This window comes from Callithrix jacchus, chromosome 1 (assembly GCF_049354715.1).
Source record: "Callithrix jacchus isolate 240 chromosome 1, calJac240_pri, whole genome shotgun sequence".
Classification (NCBI taxonomy): Eukaryota; Metazoa; Chordata; class Mammalia; order Primates; family Cebidae; genus Callithrix; species Callithrix jacchus.
Genome location: NC_133502.1, coordinates 159,693,404 through 159,710,299, shown reverse-complemented (window position 1 = coordinate 159,710,299; position 16,896 = coordinate 159,693,404). Strand labels below are relative to the sequence as shown.

Here is a 16,896-nt window from a genome sequence, read left to right as displayed (position 1 = left end):
CTAAACATACCCTTGCCATTTGATTGTACTCATTGATCTTTATGCAGGTGAATTGAAAACTTGTGTCCATGCAAAATCTGCACATGGATATTTATAGCAGCTTTATCCAAAATACCCCAAAATTGGAAGTAACCAAGCTGTCCTTCAGTAGGTGAATGGATAAACTGGTATATCCAGAAAATGGAATATTGTTCAGTGCTAAAAAGAGCTATCAAGCTATGAGAAACATGGAGGAAACATAAATTCCTATTATGTAATGAAAAAAAGTCAATCTGAAGAGGTTACATACTGTGTGATTCCAACTATGTGACATTCTGGAAAAGGCAAAGCTGTGGAGACAGTAAGAAGATCAGTGATTGCCAGGAATTGGGGAAGGGAAGCGTGAATAGAGCACAGGGGGTTTCTAAGGCAGTGAAAACATTCTGTATAATACTATGGTTGTGGATATATCATTGTACATTTGCCCAAACCTATAGAATGTACACCACCAGGAGTGAGCCTGAAGGCAGACTGTGAACTTCAGGTGATAACTGTATGTCAGTGTAAGCTCATCAATTGCAACCAGTATAACCCTGTGGTACAAGATGTTGATAGTGGACAAGGTTGTGTGTGTGTGAGGGTAGCAGGTATATGGGAACTCTGTACCTTCCTCTCAATCTTGCTTTGAACTAGAAACGTCTCTAAAAAATAATGCCTATTTGAATTATGTTTTAGATCAAACTAAAAAAAAAAAAAATTTTTTTTTTTTTTTTTTTTTTTTTGAGGCAGAGTCTGGCTCTGTTGCCCAGGCTGGAGTGCAGTGGTGCCTTCTCGGCACATTGCAACCTCCGCTTCCTGGGTTCAAGCAATTGTCCTTCTTCAGCCTCCTGAGTGTCTGGATTACAGGCACCCACTGCTATATCTGGCTAATTTTTTGTATTTTTAGTATAGATGGGGTTTCACCATGTTGGCCAGGCTGGTCACAAACACTTGCCCTCAGGTGATCCACCAGCCTCTGCTTCCCTAAGTGTTGGGATTACAGGCATGAGCAATTTTTTCTTTTTTGAGTCGGAGTCTCGCTCTGTCACTAGGCTGGAATGCAGTGGCACAATCTTGGCTCACTACAACTTCCAACTTTCTGGTTCAAGTGATTCTCCTGCCTCAGCCTCCCAAGAAGAAGCTGGGATTACAGGCAAGTGCCACCATGCCCAGCTTTTTTTTTTTTTTTTTTTGTATTTTTATTAGAGAGTTTCACCATGTTGGCCAGGATGGTCTCGATTTCCCAACCTCATGATCCACCTACCTCAGTGGATGGGATTACAGGTGTAAGCCACTGTGCCTGCCCACCCCCTCCTTTTTTTTTTCAGACAGGGTCTCTCCATTGCCCAGGTTGGAGTAAAGTGGCATGATCCTGGCTCACTGCGATCTTAAACTCCTGGGCTCAAATTGATTCTCCTGCTTCAGCCTCCCAAGTAGCTGGGACTAAAGGCACATGCTGCTGTGCTCAGCTAATTCTTGTATTTTTTTGTAGAGAGGTGGTTTCACTATGTTTGTTGCCCAGGCTGGTCTCGAACTCCTGAGCTCAAGTGATCCACCTGCCTTGGCCTCCCAAAGTTGGATTACAGGCATGAGCCACTGCACCTGGACTACACGTGAGTTTGAAGTGAAGAGGATAATATGGGTAGGTAATTTTGCCTCTGGTCAAAAAATTAGAGAGTTCAGGTTTTTAAAAGTTCTTCAGATATGGAGTGTGGAATATGGTATATTTATTTGCACTTGAAACTTCTGTTTGCTCTTGTTTGGATTCCTAGGTATTGGATTCTAGCTTATTCTTTTCTGTGCTCATATGATCTTTCTAATTTGACATTGAATTATTCTGGCCATTTCAGGAATTTTAGAAATAAGGTTTTGAAATGAAGGTTTACATTGTTCAGAACTATTCTCCAGAAATCAAAAATGTAAGGGAAGAAGAAAAGTATGAAAAACACCTTGAGTATATTTCTTTCAAAAGGGAGGTTTATTTCCATATACGCCCTTTCCTCACACATCCACAACGTTGCCCACTATCAGCATCTTGTACCACAGTGATACATTTGTTGCAATTAATGAACTTACATTGACATATACTTATCACCTCTCTTGGGGCCTGCCCAAGTCCATAAGCCATAAAACAAGCCACAATTTTGAAGCCGATCTACAGATTCAATGCAATTCCTATCAAAATGTGAGAGGACTGAAATTGTAGGAAAGGTACTAATCACAATGAATTGAAAATAGAAATTAATAAGTCAGTGAAACTGGGAATTTTGTAAACGTGGAAATTAAGTTACATACTTCTAAATAGTGGAACAAGAAGAAGCCACCTAAGAAATTAGAAAATACTTTGAGATGAATGAAAATGACACAAAACTCCAAAACCTATGAAATGCAGCAAAAGCAGTGCTTAGAGGGGAATTTATAACTGAAAACACATTAAAAAAAATAGGCCATCTTACTAGAGTATAAATAAATAATAACAAAGACCAGGTGCAGTGGCTCATGCCTGTAATCCCAGAAGTTTAGGAGGCCGAGGTGGGAGGATTGTTGGAAGCCAGCAGCTCAAGAGCAGCCTGTGCAATATAGCCAGACCATGTCTGTATGAAAAAATTTAAAAATTAGCCAGTCACGGTAGCGTGTGCTTGTAGTCCCAGCTACCTGGGAGGCAGAGTAGGAGGAATGCTTGAGCCCAGGAGTTCGAGGCTGCATAATTGCATCACTGCACTTTAGTCTTGGCGACAGAGTGAGACCCTGGCTCAAAACAAAACAAAAAACAAATCAGACCTATCCCAAACCTTCTCTTGAAGCATTAGGGGTGGGGGTGGCGGATGGGGAGTCGGGGGGGAAAGAGCAAATTAAACCTGAAGGGAGGAAATAAGGATCAGAGCAGAAATGATGAAACAGAATAGGGAGAAAAAAATGAAACTGCAAGTTGGTTCTTTGAAAATATCAACCAAATTCTTGATCAGCAAATCTGTAGGTAGACTGAACTGACCAAAAAACAAACAAAACTCACTGAATTACTAAAACAGGAATGAAAGAGATATTGCTACTTGCTAATCTTAAAAAATAAACCAGAATATAAAGGAATACTATGAGCAACTATATGACAACAAATTAGATACAACTTAGATGAAACGGACACATTCTTAGGAAGATACAAATAAAAAAATTAAATCTGACTCAGAAGAAATAGAAAATATGGATAGACCTACAGCAAGTAAAGAAGTTGAGCTACTACTCAAAAAGCTACCCGCAAAGAAGTGAATTCTACAAAACACTTTAAAGAATGCCAGTTCTTTTTAAAATTTAAAACTTTTAAATTTTAAATTATAGGTACATAATAGTTATGCCTGTATCAAAAGGCTATCGATTATTTACACACTCTTCTGAAAAAATAGAAGAAAATAGAAGACCCTAGTACCAAAACTGGACAAAGACATAGATGAAAAATTATACAAGCTACAGAGAGATTTCCCTTATAAATATAGATGTAAAACTTGTGAGCAAAATACTAGAAACCGAGTGAAGCAATATAGATAAAGGACTATACATCATGACCATGAGGCATTCATTTCAGGAATACAAGGTTGGTTTAATATGAAAATCAAATTATATAATGCCTCATACCAATTAAGGAAAAAAGAAACCACATTATAATCTCAGATGCAGAAAAAGCATTTGATAAAATCCAATAACCCTTCATTTTATACACACCCCCCCACACACCCCACTCAGAAATTTGGAATAAAATAAAACTTCAACAACTAATAAGGTGGATCTACAAAAAACACACAGCTTACACCATAATACTACATGACACTACATAATAGAGTTAGATGATACATAATGGAAAAAGACAATGTTTTCCCTCTCAGATCAGGAAAGAGATAAGAATGTTTACTCTTGATACTTCTATTAAACATTATACTGGAAGTTCTATCTAGGGAAATCAGTCAAGTAAACAGAAGGCATCAAGATTGGAAAGAAAGAAGTAAGTTAATGATATTTTCGATAATATGTTGTATATAGAAAATTCCAAGGAATTCACTAAAAGCCTATTGGAACTATAAATGAGTTCAGCAAGGTTGAGGATCAATTAATGATTGATTTTTCTGTTAATTACAAAAATCACTTATTTCTATGTTGTACCAATTTCTGTAAGTGAAATTAAGGAAACTTTCATTTTTAATAAAAAATTATTCAAAATGAATTTTTAAAAATGAATTTAAACACATGCAAAAATTACACTCTGGGAAGTTATAAAATATTGTTGAAAGAAATTAGGAAGAGCTAAATAAATGGAAAGACATCCATGCTTGTGATTAGAAAACTTAATACTGTTAAGATGACAATACTGACCAAGTTGACTTACAGATTCAATAGACAAACTAATTCTAAAATTGATGTGGAGTGCAAAGGACCCACAATAGTTAAAATATTTTGAAAAAGAGCAAAAGTGGATTATTCCTCCTTCCTGACTTCAAAACTTACTAAAAATCTATAGTAATCGAGTCTACGTGGTACTGGCATAAGATTGTACATACAGTTCAAAGGAATAGAATTAAGAGTCCAGAAATAAACCTTCACATTTATGGCAAATTGACTTTCAACTTGAGTGTCAAATTCACTCAATGAGGAAAGAATAGTCTTCAACAAATGGTGCTGGTACAACTGGACACCTACATGCAAATGAATGAAGTTGGACTTGTTCCTTACATTGCACACAAAATGAACTCAAAATGGATCAGACTTAAATGTAAGAGCAAAAACTGTAAAACTCTTAAAAGTAAATCTAGAAGTAAATCTTCATAACCTTGGGTAAGGCAAAGACTTCTTAGACATTATACCAGAAGCTCAGTGACAAAAGAAAAAATATATAAATTGAACTCCATCAAAATTAACATCTTTTTGTGTTTTTACAGGACACTATCAAGAAAGAAAAAGCCTACAGATTCGGATAAAATATTTGCAAATTCTATATCTGATAAGGAACTTGTATTCAGAATATATAGGAAAAAACTTTTACAACTCAAAAAGAAAACTAATTTCTATAGTGGGCAAAGGATCTGGATTGAAATTTATCCAAAGAAGATATACAGGTGGTCAATATATACATAAAAATCAACCACAATGAGATGCCAGTACAAACTGTCTAGAATGGCTATTAAAAAAAAAAGACACATACGTATTGATAAGGAAGTGGAGAAATTGGAATCCTCAAGCATTGCTGGTGGGAATGTAAAATGATACAGCTGCTTTGGGTAATAGTTTTGCAGTTTCTCAAATGTTTAAACAAAGTGTAACATATACTCGAGAAATGAAAACATCTGTCCCCCAAAATTATAAATGTTCATAGGAACATTATTTATAAAAACCAAAAACTGGGAACACCCAAATGCTCAATGGATGACTAGATAAAAATTAAATGTGGCATATCTATACAATGAGATATTTGGCATGTACAATTATTTCATTCCTTGCCAAATATCTCATTGTGTATGGATATCCATACAATGAGATGTTATTTGGCAAGAAAAGGAATGAAATAATGATTCTTGCTATTACTTGGATGAATCTTGGAAACATGATAAGGGAAAGAAGTCAGCTTAAAAGACCACACAGTGTGTGACTCCATTTATGAGAAATGTTCAGAACAGGCAAATCTATAGAAACAGAGTAGATTAACAGTTTCCTAGGGTTAAGGGTTTGGGGGAAAATAGAGAATGACTGTTAATGAGTGTGAGTTTCTTTTAAGGTTGATGTTCTAAAATTGATTTTGTGTCGATAGTTGTACAACTCTGTGAATCCACTTAAAATTATTGGATCGTATATTTTAAATGGTTAAATAGTATGATATGTGAATTATATCTCAATCAAATGGTTTTTAAAAAACATTTGGAGCATTTTGGGGCATTTTTGAGTATTTATAATTTGTAGATACAAAAACATGGTATTGGTTATTTTCTATCCACACTACTTGTTAAAATATGTTAGTAAATCATGTTTCCTGGGGAAAAAAATGAACATATGACATGACACATTGAAATGACTAAAATCAGAGTGACAAAATAAAGCATTGGCACAGATGTGGATCAAGAGGAGTTCTCATATTGCTAATGGGATAGCAAAATAGGACAGCATCTTTGAGAAATGGTTCGACGTATCATATGAAGTTAAGCATACACTTGTACTATGACCCATAAATTTCACACCCCTATATTTACCTAAGACAAATGGAAATCTATGTTTGCACAAAGACTCATAAGTAAATATTTATTATAGGCCAAAACTGAAAACCATTAAAATGTTTATCGAGTAGTGAGTATACCAACAGTTGTAAATCTACACAGTGGAATATAACTCAGCAATAAAAGAAATGACTACATAAACATAAAACATTTTGCTAAGTGAAATGACTGCATGCTACACATAGTTATATTTATGTGAAATTCTAGATAAGGAAAAACTATAGTGACAGAAGTGAGATCTGTAGTTGGGGGCATGCTGTCAGGGGAGGTCATTGACTGTAAATAGGCATAAGGGATCTTCTTGGTTCAAGAATATTCTACATCTTGATTTGGTCATAATCCAAATTATGTCTCTATCTTACTTAAAATGGTTCTCCATTGTCCACAGAATTAATTTCAACTTACTTAATATGGCATTAAACCCATTTATGATGTCAATACCATCTCCTCTGGAAGTCTTTTAAGTAAGTTTATGCTTTTATCTGACTCTTTTGGCAATCAAAATGACTTTCAAATGCAAGAATGTGTTAAACCAGAAGTTCTGTGTTTAGAAAATAAGGCTCTGGAAACTTCATTGTTTACCATTTATTTCTAGTCTGTGCTTGGGATCTTTTTCTGGGGGTGGGGGGAGGAGGGTGATCTGGAGAGAAGCCTCTGCCAACCAAAGTTAAGGAGATTGAGGCAGAAGTAATTTGATTAAGGTTTATTGGAAGTCAAATGTAAGTGTGAGGACCAACTTGGGAAGGTACACTAACAAAATTGGGCATGGTCTGGAGTCATCTTCAACTCGAAAGGCTTTTCTGGGAAAGTTCAGGAGCAGGGAGGGGCACTCTTCAAATGGAAGGTGTCCTTTTTCACTGGTGATTACAATAAAAAGGTTGCAGTCATTGGCTACAGATGACAATGTACAGGCTAAAATGTTCTATGTGCAAGACAAGCAGTAAAACTACATGATTCAGAAACAAATCAGTGTTCTTTTCAATGTCAACAGGTTACCTATTCATCAGTACTTCAACAGTAGGAGGAACTCAAGATTCTTTACTCATGGAACAGGATGCACACCACGAGTTATAAGATTTTCCCTGGGCAGTTAATTTGGGAGTCTGCCAGATGTGGCCTGCAGATTATCACTTCCATGACCCCTCTATCTGTTTGTGCTCACATAATTCCATTATGAAATATATAAAATTGTAAGTGTTCTTTTAGGTGTAATTCTTAATATTATGTAAAAGTGTCCTTTTACATGTAATTCCTAATATTAGACCATACATTTTTTTTTTTTTTAATTTTAGACAGAATCTCGCTTTGTCGCCCAGGCTGAAGTGCAGTGACGTAATCTTGGCTCACTGCAACCTCCACCTCCTGGGTTCAAGTGATTCTCCTGCCTCAGCCTCCCGAGTAACTGGGATTACAGGTGCATGCCACCATGCCTAGCTAATTTTTGTATTTTAGTAGGGAGGGTGTTTCACCATGTTGGCCAAGATGGTCTCAAACTCCTGACCTCAAGTGATCCACCAGCCTTGGCCTCCCAAAATGCTGGGATTACAGTCTTGAGCCACCACGCCTGGCTAGACCATAAATTCTTTTTTTTTTTTTTTTTGAGATGGAGTTTCGCTCTCGTTACCCAGGCTGGAGTGCAATGCCGTCATCTCGGCTCACCACAACCTCCGCCTCCTGGGTTCAGGCAATTCTCCTGCCTCAGCCTCCTGAGTAGCTGGGATTATAGGCACGCACCACCATGCCCAGCTATTTTTTTGTATTTTTAGTAGAGACGGGGTTTCACCATGTTGACCAGGATGGTCTCGATCTCTTGACCTCGTGATCCACCCACCTCGGCCTCCCAAAGTGCTGGGATTAAAGGCTTGAGCCACCGCACCTGGCCTAGACCATAAATTCTTTAGTGAAATAACTTTCTTTTAGATAATTCTCCTGGAGAATATTTATTCACAGAATGAATCTTCTCCTTTCATTAGTTTTACCAGGCTGTTTAATTCTGAGGATTAGCTCATTAGCTCTGACCACAGTTGAACCAACTCCTAGAAGAAACAAAAACCTACCCACAAAAATTAAAAAAATTTAAAAAATGAATACAAGAAAAGAAAGTTCTTAATCCAAAATCTTTGCCAAACTTATATAATGTCACAAATACCTCCCTTAAGTAGTCTGAATTTCTACTTCTTTCACTGAGCAATATGCATTTAAGTTTCATGTCTTTTATTTAGCCTTGACTTGAAATTCATCCCCCATGTTTTTTTTTCCAGGAATTAATAGCTAATTTCTTTTGAGTGCTGAACAATGTTCTACTGGCTGCATGTACCATCATTTATTTATCCATTCACCTACTAAAGGACATCTTGGTTGATTCAAAGTTTTGGGAATTATGAAAAAAGCTGCTATGAACATCTTTGTGTACATTTTTGTATGGACATGTATTCAACTCCTTTGGGTAAACACCAATGGGCACAATTGCTAAATCATGTGGTAAGAGTATGTTTAACTTTGTAAGAAAGAAACTGCCAAACTATCTTCCAAAGTGGCTGTACCATTTTGCATAAAAGTTTTAGAGTCAGTTTATTGATATCTACAAAATAACTTCCTATGATTTTAATTGGGATTGTATTGAATCGATAGCTCATGTTGAAAAGAGCTGACATCTTGACAATATTGTCTTCTAGCATCCAAGAACATGAAATATCTCTATTTAGTTCTTTGATTTCATGTATCAGAGTTTTGTAGTTTTCCTTATATAGATCATACACATATTTTGTTAGGTTTATGCCCAAGTATATCATTGCGGAGGAGGGATGCTAATGTAAATAATGTTGTGTTTTTAATTGCAAATTCCATTTCTTCTTTGCTGGTATACAGGAGAGTAACTGACTTTTGTACATTAACCCTGTATCCTGAAGCCTTACTGGAATTGCTTGTTGTTTGTTTTAGCAGTTTTTTGTTGATTCTTTCAGATTTTCTACATAGACGGCCATCTCATTGTCATAAAATTTTCTTCTAAAATTCTTGTTGTTTTGTTGCCTGGTGATGGGAGGGATTTGTCGTGAGTGCTGACTTTTAGAAAAATAAAGTGTCAAGATTAATATTATTAAAACTTGAAGTCATTAACAATCATGTTTCCCATGTTTTACAGTCAAACCAACCTATTGGGCTTAGTGAGTTTCACTTTTCCAAGCTCAAGCTCTATGGGACACTTTAACCCATTATCCCCAAAATATAATCCTACTACTTAATTAGCTCTATTTAAAAATTTTATATTATTCAATATAGTTGTGTTGTTCCTTCTTTTCCTAGATGGAAACAATTTGCCTATTTGTGTGGTCGGACCAAGTTCTTCTGATGGTCTTCTTTCTGTACGTTGCCGTCAGTGATCAAAGTAAATGAGCCATCATAAGGATGCAGAAAATACGGAGACTGCATGACTTGCAATAAGAATGTGGGAATAAGTGCTTCTTCTCTTCACACACAACTTTTAAAAAACGTGTTTTTACCAATGATTTCAGGGTAAGTTGGAGATATTTTGCTCCTTTCACATTCATTGCATTTTTAGAATAAATGATCTAATATTTTCTAAGGCCTAGATGTGCTTAAAGGTTTTGTCACATGTTTTACCTTTGTAGGGTCTCTCTAATATAAACTCTCGTAGGCTTTGGGAGGCTGAGGCAGGTGGATCACCTGAGGTCAGCAGTTTGCGACCAGCCTGGTCAACATGGTGAAACCTCATCTATACCAAAAACACAAAAATCAGCCCATATGGTGGCACATGCCTGTAATCCCAGCCACTCAGGAGGCTGAGGCAGGAGCACCGCTTTACCCCAGGAGGCAGAGGTTGCAGTGACCCAAGACCGTGCCACTGCACTCCATCCTGGGTGACAAAGCGAGAGTCCATCTCAAAAAAATGTTTTTTAAATACATTCTCTTAGGTTCATTAAGGTTTGAGGTCTGGTTAAAGGCTTTGTTACTTTTTTATATTTATATGATTTTTGTCTAAATATGAATTATCTCATGTACAATAAAGGCTTGGAACTGGTTAAAGGTTTGCCAGTAACTTCTTCTCCACACTTGTAGTAATTTTTTCCAGTGTAATTATTTTATGTATTAGAAGGCCTGAGGGCTGTACTTTGCCACATTATTCACATTTGTAGGGTTTCTCTCCAGTATGAATTACCTTATGATTAGATAGACCTGAGGACCACTTAAAAGCTTTGTCACATTCTTCACATTTGTAGGATTTCTCTCCAATGTGAATCCTCTTATGAGTATTAAGAGTTGAGGAGAAGGTAAAGGCTTTCCCACATTCTTTAGAGATTTTCCTCTTTTAACAGTAAATGCTTCAGTCTGTATATCCTAAGAAAAAGAGCATTATCTTACATAACCATAGTACAGTGATCAAGATCAGGAAATGTGATATTGATAGACTACTAATATCTAATCCCCAGCCCATATTCAAATGTTGTTGATTGTCCTAATAATGTCAGTTATAGCCCAGTTTTTCCTGATCTAAGCTTCAATGCTGGGCATGTATTGTATTTAGTTGTCCTGTCTCTTTCAGGTATGGAACATTTTCTTGGTTTCTCTTTTTGTTTCCTGATTGATTGTGATACTTTTTTTAAAAAAAATTAGGAGTTTATTATTTTATTTTTTCTTCTTTTTTATTTCAGTAGGTCTTGGGAGAACAGGTAGTGTTTGGTTACATGGATAAGTCCTTTAGTGGTGATTTCTGAGATTTTGGTACACCCATCAGTTTACACTACTCTGGTATATTGTCGTTTATTCCCCACTCCCCCCTCCTTTCCCCCAAGTCCCCAAAGTTCATTGTGCCATTCTTATGCCTTTGCATACTCATAGCTTAGCTCCCACTTTTGAGTGATAGCGTAGGATGTTTGGTTTTCTATTCCTGAGTTATTTCATTTAGAATAAGGATCTTCAATTCCATCCAGGTTGCTGCAAATGCCATTATACATATCTGTATCTCACATTTTCTTTATCCACTCATTGATCGTTGGGCATTGGGGCTGGTTCCATATTTTTGCAATTGTGAATTGTACTGCTAAAAACATATGCATGCAAATAGCTTTTTCGTGTGATGACTTCTTTTCCTCTGTGTAGATACCCAAAAGTGGTATTGCTGGATTGAATGGTAGATCTACTTTTAGTTCTTTAAGGAAACTTCACACTGTTTTCTATAGTGGTAGTACTAGTTTACATTACCATCAGCAATGTAAAAGTGTTTCCCTTTCATCCCATCCATGCCAACATCTATTATTTTTTGATTAAGGCCATTATTGCAGGAGTAAGGTGGTATTGCATTGTGGTTTTGATTTGCATTTCCCTGATAATTTGTGATGTTGAGCATTTTTTTGATATGTTTTTTGGCCATTTGTATATCCTTTTTTGAGACTTGTCTGTACTTCTGAAAAGTGTAGGCTGATTATGTTGCATAATATCCCTAAATTTAGGTTTGTCTGGTTTGCACTCATGGTTAGATTCAGGTGATTTAATTTTGATGGGAATACCACAGAGGTGATAGTGTATTCTCAGTACCTCATATCAGAAGGCACATGTAGTCTATTTGTTCCAATACTGGTGATGTTAACATGATTATCCTCCAGGTCTCCCCACCTTAAAGTTATTATTTTATGTTTAAACTTATTAAGTAATTTGTGGTGAGATATTTTGACACCATGTAAATATCCTGTTCATCTAACTTTTACCTTCAACAACTACAATGCTGCATCAACCTAATGCAACATTTTACCTATGGGAATCTATTGCCTACAAAACCCTTAACTGTGATTCTTTTCTAACATCATTCCTCTATATTTATTTTTTGGCATCTTACTGTGAGGAAGAGCTTTCTATTACTATTTTTTTACATCATAATGAACTTGTACATTTTTATTTTATTCTGTGAATTATGATCAATCTTTTTTTATTTTGATGCTTTGAATAATCTGCCCTAAATTTAGCAATGGGAGCTTCATCAAGTGGGTGTCTATGACCCTTTGCTGCATCTCTACCACTCTTTGCATATTTCTTAGTTTCTGGTACAGTAAGATTCTCTAAGTTAATCTTGTTCTTTCCCTATACTAGTTCTGTGTTAGTTATTTTCACAAGGAGCCATGTTTCCTTCTAGTTGAGAATGGTGTTTAGAAATGAATAGGCCGGGCGCGGTGGCTCAAGCCTGTAGTCCCAGCACTTTGGGAGGCCAAGGTGGGTGGATCACGAGGTCAAGAGATCGAGACTATCTTGGTCAACATGGTGAAACCCCATCTCTACTAAAAGTACAAAAAATTAGCTGGGCATGGTGGTGCATGCCTGTAATCCAAGCTACTCAGGAGGCTGAGTCAGAAGAATTGCCTGAACCCAGGAGGCGGAGGTTGCAGTGAGCCGAGATCACACCATTGCACTCCAGCCTGGGTAACAAGAGCGAAACTCCATCAAAAAAAAAAAAAAAGGAAATGAATATCTGCAGCTGGGCATGATGGCTCACACTTGTAATCCCAGCACTTTGGGAGGTCGCAGGCGGGTGGATCGCTTGAGCTCAGGAGTTTGAGACCAGTCTGGCCAACATGGTGAAACCCCATCTCTACCAAAAATACAAGAATTAGCCCTGTGTGGTAGCACACACCTGTAGTCCCCAGCTACTCAGGAGGCTGAGGCAGAAGAATCACTTGAACCTGGAAGGTGATGGTTGCAGTGAGTTGAGATCATGCTACTGCACTCCAGCCTGGGCAACAAAGCCAGATCCTGTCTCAGAAACAGAACAAAACAAACTAAGATCTGGGATATGCCCATTACTACCAACGTTTTATTGCTTTATGATCCTCTCAGTGTGTGTATATTGAATAACATTTCTGATCACTTGTTGGGACAGTCAGTGATTTCTCTGTGCCTTTAAAAAGTAAATGTTCTTTCCCTAATTTCTGAAAACTAGAAAGTAATTTCACTAATGCACAAAATATGTCTTAGTATTGTAGGGACATCTTTTCTCTGTATTCTGTTAAGTATGTTACACTGAAATCATTCATGAAAAAAAATCTTGACATTGCTAAGGATTGACAAGAAGAAAGCAAATAGAAAACTTTGTTTTCTGAGTTTTTCCAAAGTCTTTTGGAGGAACTATATGGTTCACTCTCTAGCTTTTTAAAAGTTCGACATAATTGGATCTTTGGGACAATATCCCTGAAGGATCTGAAGTTTCAAACCTCTCTATATCTTAGCTGCTGAACTTTAAATTGTTTAGGGACAATAGGTATTCCCCTAAAACAACAATGATTTAAATTTACCTAATATTCCAGTTGCTATCCTTTGACATTTTTGTTGTGGTAGTACAAGTTAATAATTTTGAAAGAAATGAATTGCACTATTGATTTTTACATAACATTTAACATTTTAAAATGTGGATTAATTTATTATTTCTTGAACATAGTTAACTTTATGAAGTGCATCATAAAACATTTTATTTGAAGCTGGTGACAGAATTCAGATGGGAGGATCAATTCTTCTTGGCTATGGTTACTTTTTAAATAATAGCCCAGCTACCTGGGATTTGCTATTTTCTGATTTTTTCATTTAAAAACTTTTGTGCTTGTTAGTCTTAACAGTAATATAAAAATTAAGCTTCTTTGAAGTAATTTTTTATAATAATCTAATAATTTTATTATTAGAGAAATCTTTTAAATATAAAATTTGGCAGAAAAATTTATAAGATGAAGGCAGTTTTTAAGAACATGTGTATTTGAAAATAGGAAAGACTCAGTGGAGAAAGAAAAAGGTTGAAGGTTTATTAAAAGGCAATATGAGTTCAGAAGCAAGGTAAGTTTCTGTAATAGTTTTTTGTTAATAATGTGAAATGTAAGAAAAAAATAAAACTTTAAGTTTCTGACTGCCCTGCTAGAAATCAGTTTTTTTTTTTGAGGCAGAGTTTTGCTCTTGTTACCCAGGCTGGAGTGTAATGGCGTGATCTCGGCTCACCTAGAAATCAGTTTTGCCCTGCAGCGACCCCTTTGTGGGTCACTGGATGTGATCATGACAGCGGTCAACATTCTTCTCTTGCCAATTCCAATGTTCTTATTTATAACTATATGCTCTGTTATCTATTTTCAAAAAGATCTTATGGTAATCTTCCAAGGGAGTTTAGTTTCTGCATTTCCAGGTATATGGGTTTTAAAGTATTGCCTAGCTGTAATTATTAGAACTCTTTACACACTCACAATAATATGGGACTCAACAATGAATGAAACTGTACAGTGGATGTATTAGTATTTAAATGAGAGTAGGTTATTTTGTGTGATATAAACTAGCTCTTAAATATAATTACAATTTAGTATCTACAATGCTTTGAGCATTGTTGTCCTTTTTGAAACCAGTATACAGCCCCCCAAACTGTTAGCGGGAAAGGACAGAGTTTATTTAGACCCAGAGCCTCCAATTATGAAGTTGGCTTATTTATTTATTTGTTTGTTTGTTTACTTGAGATAGAGTCTCACTGTCACTCAGGCTAGAGTGCAGTGGTGCAATCTCGGCTTACTGTAGCCTCTGCCTCCCAGTCTCAGCCTCAGCCTCCTGAATAGCTGGGACCACAGACATGCACCACCACATCTGGCTAATTTTTGTATTTTTCCTAGAGACAGGAAGGATTTGACCATCATGTTGCCCAGGCTGTTCTAACTCCTGAGCTCAAGCAGTCCATCCCCTTTGACCTCCTGAAGTGCTGGGATTACAGGCATGAGGCACTGTGCCTGGCCTAAAATTTATTTTATTTATATCTTTCAAATTTCCTCATTTTGTTTCGGTGAAGATCAATATTGCTTTTTATTGTATATTTAAACTTTCTTTTATTCACTTATCTGGATTACTTTTCTGATTTGAACTCAATAACTTATTCAGTGTACATTTATATTTTTCCTCATTCAGTCACTTTCAAATCTGTATTAAAGACCTACTGTGTGCCAAGGATAGGTTTAGGAGCTCAGATTCAAGTATTAAATATATATATTCTTTTTTCAAATTCGCTGTTATCTAAATTTTGTTGTGGAACAATCAACTTACATAGATCAAACCTGCTTTTCCCCCTTACATAAATAAATACGCTATCCTGTGATTTCTTATAGTAAAATTGCATTTATAATAGTAGAAATAAATTTGAGAGTATTTTTCTAACTAAATGAATATCACACTTTATTCATTTTTTATGTCCTCAGATTAAATGAATGGAATAGTTCTGAAATAAATATAGATGAAAGAAAGAAAATGCAAGGAGAAAATTTCACCATTTGGAGCATTTTTTTCTTGGAGGGATTTTCCCAGTACCCAAGGTTAGAGGTGGTTCTCTTCATCTTCAGCCTTGTAATGTATCTGACAACCCTCTTGGGCAACAGCACTCTTATTTTAATCACTATCCTAGATTCACGCCTTAAAACCCCCATGTACCTATTCCTTGGAAATCTCTCTTTCATGGATATTTGTTACACATCTGCCTCTATTCCTACTTTGCTGGTAAACTTGCTGTCATCCCAGAAAACCATTATCTTTTCTGGGTGTGCTGTACAGATGTATCTATCCCTTGCCATGGGCTCCACAGAGTGTGTGCTCCTGGCCGTGATGGCATATGACCGTTATGTGGCCATTTGCAACCCGCTGAGATACTTCATCATCATGAACAGGCGTGTCTGTGCACAGATGGCCATGGTCTCCTGGATGATGGGTTGCCTGACTGCCCTGCTGGAAACCAGTTTCGCCCTGCAGATTCCCCTCTGTGGGAATCTCATTGATCACTTCACCTGTGAAATTCTGGCAGTGCTAAAGTTAGCTTGTGCAAGTTCACTGCTCATGGACATGATCATGCTGGTGGTCAGCATTCTCTTGTTGCCAATTCCAATGCTCTTAATTTGCATCTCTTACATCTTCATCCTTTCCACTATTCCGAGAATCAGCTCAGTAGAGGGAAGAAACAAAGCTTTTTCTACCTGTGGTGCCCATTTGACTGTGGTGATCTTGTATTACGGGGCTGCCCTCTCTATGTACCTAAAGCCGTCTTCATCAAACTCACAAAAAATAGACAAAATCATCTCGTTGCTTTATGGAGTGCTTACCCCTATGTTGAACCCCATAATTTACAGTTTAAGAAACAAGGAAGTCAAAGATGCTATGAAGAAACTGCTGGGCAAAATCCCATTGCATCAAACACACGGATGTCTCTGATTGGGTCACTATGGTTTTACCAGAGCTGCGCCCCTGGCAGAGCTCACCAGAGAAATTCTAGACCATAGACAACCTCTTAGAATTCTGATTGGATATTATCTCTCTATAATTTCACAGTTATGAGATGCATACACAGAGTGATTGCCTATTAACAATAGTAGGTTTCAATTTGCATTTGTTAATATTTCCTTTTTGTGTTTTGTGGTTGTGAGGTTTTCAGTTGTAAAGTCATCAAATGTGCGCTCCTGAAGAAATCTTGTGTATCTTGTATGCTTTATTCTTTTCTCAAATGAGGTGGGAGCATAAAGAAACAAATGAAGACTGGCCTTGATTATGCAACTGAGAAAACAGAATTTAACAACGTAAAAGACTAGCTCAACATCACACAATTGTAGAACAGGGACTCTGACATCCT

The 16,896-nt window shown here is 36.7% G+C and overlaps 1 protein-coding gene and 1 long non-coding RNA gene across 3 annotated transcripts; both read left to right on the top strand.

The window, feature by feature from the left end:
- The first annotated feature begins 5,000 nt into the window (after nucleotides 1-5,000).
- Nucleotides 5,001-7,396, top strand: LOC144582674 (uncharacterized). 2 transcript variants are annotated; one of them, XR_013535878.1, is made up of 3 exons: nucleotides 5,001-5,117; nucleotides 6,655-6,730; nucleotides 7,258-7,396. It is a non-coding gene; the product is annotated as an uncharacterized LOC144582674 (long non-coding RNA). The 2 variants fall into 2 exon arrangements; XR_013535879.1 differs by lacking the exon at nucleotides 5,001-5,117 and adding an exon at nucleotides 5,145-5,279.
- A 1,213-nt stretch (nucleotides 7,397-8,609) lies between these two features.
- OR2K2 (olfactory receptor family 2 subfamily K member 2) lies at nucleotides 8,610-16,614 on the top strand. Its single transcript, XM_017975494.5, has 3 exons — nucleotides 8,610-8,747; nucleotides 9,570-9,779; nucleotides 15,482-16,614. Exons 2-3 carry the CDS (start codon nucleotides 9,694-9,696, stop codon nucleotides 16,479-16,481), a joined length of 1,086 nt encoding a protein of 361 aa, XP_017830983.4. The 5' UTR covers nucleotides 8,610-8,747; nucleotides 9,570-9,693; the 3' UTR covers nucleotides 16,482-16,614.
- The last annotated feature ends 282 nt before the right edge of the window (nucleotides 16,615-16,896 follow it).

Bases quoted from the DNA above. Each gene is read 5' to 3' on its own strand.
- OR2K2 (XM_017975494.5), top strand. From the start codon at position 9,694: ATGACTTGCAATAAGAATGTGGGAATAAGTGCTTCTTCTCTTCACACA. The intron at 9,780-15,481 runs GTAAGTTGGAGA...TTATGTCCTCAG, and splicing joins TTTTTACCAATGATTTCAGG to ATTAAATGAATGGAATAGTT.